The following is a 3,151-nucleotide window of genomic DNA, read 5'->3' as shown; positions in this document are numbered from 1 at the left end:
TTGTTTTCACCTAATGCTGGTTATGGTGACTTACAGAATCACAGGAACAAATCCTGGCAGATCATGAACACATCTTTAAATGCCTGAAATATCCGCTAATCATTCAGTTCCAGCCAGTTTCCCACCATCTGCAGTTCTGCATTAGTGGCGCTGTGGCTGATGGTTAAAGTAGGAATACAAGGATAATTTACATTCTCACAAAATGCTCATTCAGAAAGATTCATTATATTTATTTCCAATCTTGGTTCTGACTTTACAATTGTATTCCATACCCGCCTGTCACAGTTCAGTGGATCTCTCAGTGAGACACAGAGTGATTCTCTATTGCCTCCTGCTGTACTTCAGGATAAACAATCCCAGCTGATTGTAACTGAAGTACGGAGGATACAAAATCCTTTGATATCTTTTTGTCTAATATTCTCTGCACAAGTTGGAAACTAACAGTTGAAAAAGTACAAGGATAAAGCTCTTTCATTTGTGTTCAGATAATTTACAAAAGCTTTTGGCGGCACTTTGCCTGTGGGATCAGTCATCTAATTCAGATGCTGATAAATGCTTTTAGTGGGACATTACCTGGTGATGGATAGCTATTTACTTTAATTTAGCGTCCATTATTTGCAATGTTACGTGGCCAATATCCATTTCAATGAGATACAATTGATTTATTTCAACAAAAATGCAGAAAACTAAATTTTCAAAACACTTGTGAAAACCCAGTTATCTTTATAAGTTATTATTTTAGCATTGTCCTATTGCACCCGTGCATTTTACATACAATTGCCTGTAGTTATTGCCAACGTTGCAGTTTCTGTATTTTGCTGTTGCATTCATTTTCAGTTCTAGATATAATGGATATTCTAACTAGGAGCAGGAGTACAAGCAGGATTTCCCCCCTCCCTAACACAGGGGCACAGAAGTTAATATCCCCGGTCCAAATGCTGACTGATCCCGGGCACGAAGGAATCCTGAGAGGTTCTGTTCCGTTGTGTCTCTGACAACTCGGACGGTGCTTTTTTCTGCTTACTAAATATAGATCGATCATTTAATCACTCATTGATCATACATCGTTTACATTAATGATATATTTATTCCCATTTCATTTATTGATTCCACAATGTATACCGATTATTCTTACAATGAACCCTGTACTCAGCTCCACATGTAAAAGAATTAGAATATATCATTGAATTTCGCCAATGAATTGCATATTTGACCCCGAATTCCATCAAATTGCAATTTTTTCCCCAGCCTGATGTATAATTTCCCTTTTATTTTCCTTCCTCACAGTGAACTTAGTTACAATTGTGATCCTGTCCCGCGGAAAGTGCGGTCTCTCCAAATGTGTCACTCGCTACCTGGTGGCCATGGCAACGTCGGATCTACTGCTCGTTATCCTCGACCTGATATTGAGGCACATTCCGATTATTTATTGGAGACAGTTTGATTTTGTGCGGTTCATCCCCGTGTGTAATATCCATGCCGTCCTGCTTTATGCAGCCACAGACTGTTCTGTCTGGTTCACCGTCACTTTCACCTTTGATCGATTAGTGGCCATTTGTTGCCAGAAGCTGAAAACTAAATATTGCACCGAGAAAACGGCAGCTGTGGTTCTAGGAACAGTGGCTGTGCTGAGCGGTTTAAAGAACATTTTCTGGTATTTTATGTTCACAGATCAATATTACCTTGCGAATATCCCCTGGTTTTGTATTGCAACATCTGATGTTATGGATTCACGGGTCTGGGGAATAATCGAGTTCCTTCATTATATTCTCACCCCGTGTGTCCCATTTGTTTTGATTCTGCTATTCAATGCTGTCACCGTCAGACACATTGTAGTGTCCAGCAGAGCCCGCAGGAGACTCCGGGGTCCCAGCAGTGGGGACAATCCAAGAGACCCAGAGATGGAGAGCCGCAGGAAATCCGTAATTTTACTATTTGTTATCTCGGGCAATTTCATCGTTTTATGGACAATGTTTATGGTGTATTTTTTATGGTACCGGATGAGGTATTTGGGGTATGGCACTGTATATATACCATATTATGTAAGGGAAGTGGGATTCGGGCTGCAGATGCTGAGTTGCTGCACAAACACTGGCATCTATGCCATGACCCAGACTAAGTTCAGAGAGCAGTTGAAGAATATGGGGAAATATCCCTTCACTCTGATTGTAAAATTCATTAAAATATGAGAAGAAATGGCGACTTTGCAGCCTGAGAGCTCCCTGGGTCAGATATTGTGGTGAGCCACTCGCCCCCGGAACGCCACGGGGCCGGTAATTGGGGATATTCACATGTTCACTCAAAATCTGCCTACACTGTGCTCCCTGGGGTTGATTTTGTGTTGAGCCAGAATCACGTAGGCCACCGTCCCATGGGGCCGGTGATCGGAGACATTCACACACTCACTCACACACTGTCTACACGGAGCTCCATGGTCCTGATAGTGTGTTGAGCCGCTCTCCCCTGGGCCACGGGACCAGCGGTCGAGGACATTCACACACTCACTCACATTCTTTCCACATTGGGCTCACTGGGGATGATATTGTAGTGAGCCGCTCTTACCCAGGCTGCCCTCCCTTGGGGCTGGTGATCGGGGACTTTGAAACATAGAAGATAGGAGCAGGAGTAGGCCTGTCGGCCCATCGAGCCTGCTCCACCATTCAATGCGATCAAGGCTGATCATCCAAATTCAGTACCCTGTCCCTGCTTTCTCCCCTTACCCTTTGATCCCTTTAGACTTAAGAAATATATCCAACACCTTCTTGAATATATTTCATGAAATGGCCTCCACCGCCTTCTGTGGTAGAGGTTCACCACTCTCTGGGTGAAGAAATTCCTCCTCATTTCTGTCCTAAATGGCCTACCCTTTATCCTTAGACTGTGTCCCCTGGTTCTGGACTCCCCGACTATCGGGAACATCCTTCCTGCATCTAGTCTGTCCATTCCTGGTAGAATTTTATAAGTTTCAATGAGATCACCTCTCCTTCTTCAAAACTCCAGCGAGTACAAGTCCAATCGACCCAATCTCTCCTCATACGTCATTCCTGCCATCCCAGGTATCAACCTGGTGAATCTTCGCTGAAATACTTCCATGGCAAGAACAACCTTCCTCAGATAAGTCGACCAAGACTGCACACAATACTCAAGATGT

At 43.4% G+C, this 3,151-nt stretch overlaps 1 protein-coding gene across 1 annotated transcript; it reads left to right on the top strand.

The window, feature by feature from the left end:
- Nucleotides 1-1,313: 1,313 nt before the first annotated feature.
- LOC147087170 (putative G protein-coupled receptor 139) lies at nucleotides 1,314-2,189 on the top strand. The gene has a single exon (XM_085978077.1). The coding sequence runs from the start codon at nucleotides 1,365-1,367 to the stop codon at nucleotides 2,187-2,189; it is 825 nt and encodes a 274-aa protein (XP_085834203.1). The 5' UTR covers nucleotides 1,314-1,364.
- The last annotated feature ends 962 nt before the right edge of the window (nucleotides 2,190-3,151 follow it).

The sequence above is a fragment of the Somniosus microcephalus genome, unplaced genomic scaffold, assembly GCF_052327205.1.
Source record: "Somniosus microcephalus isolate GS21.2 unplaced genomic scaffold, FLI_Smic_1.0 unresolved_chr6, whole genome shotgun sequence".
NCBI classification, from domain to species: Eukaryota; Metazoa; Chordata; class Chondrichthyes; order Squaliformes; family Somniosidae; genus Somniosus; species Somniosus microcephalus.
Note: the sequence above shows the minus strand (reverse complement) of the source record. Positions and strands in the feature narration are given on the sequence as shown.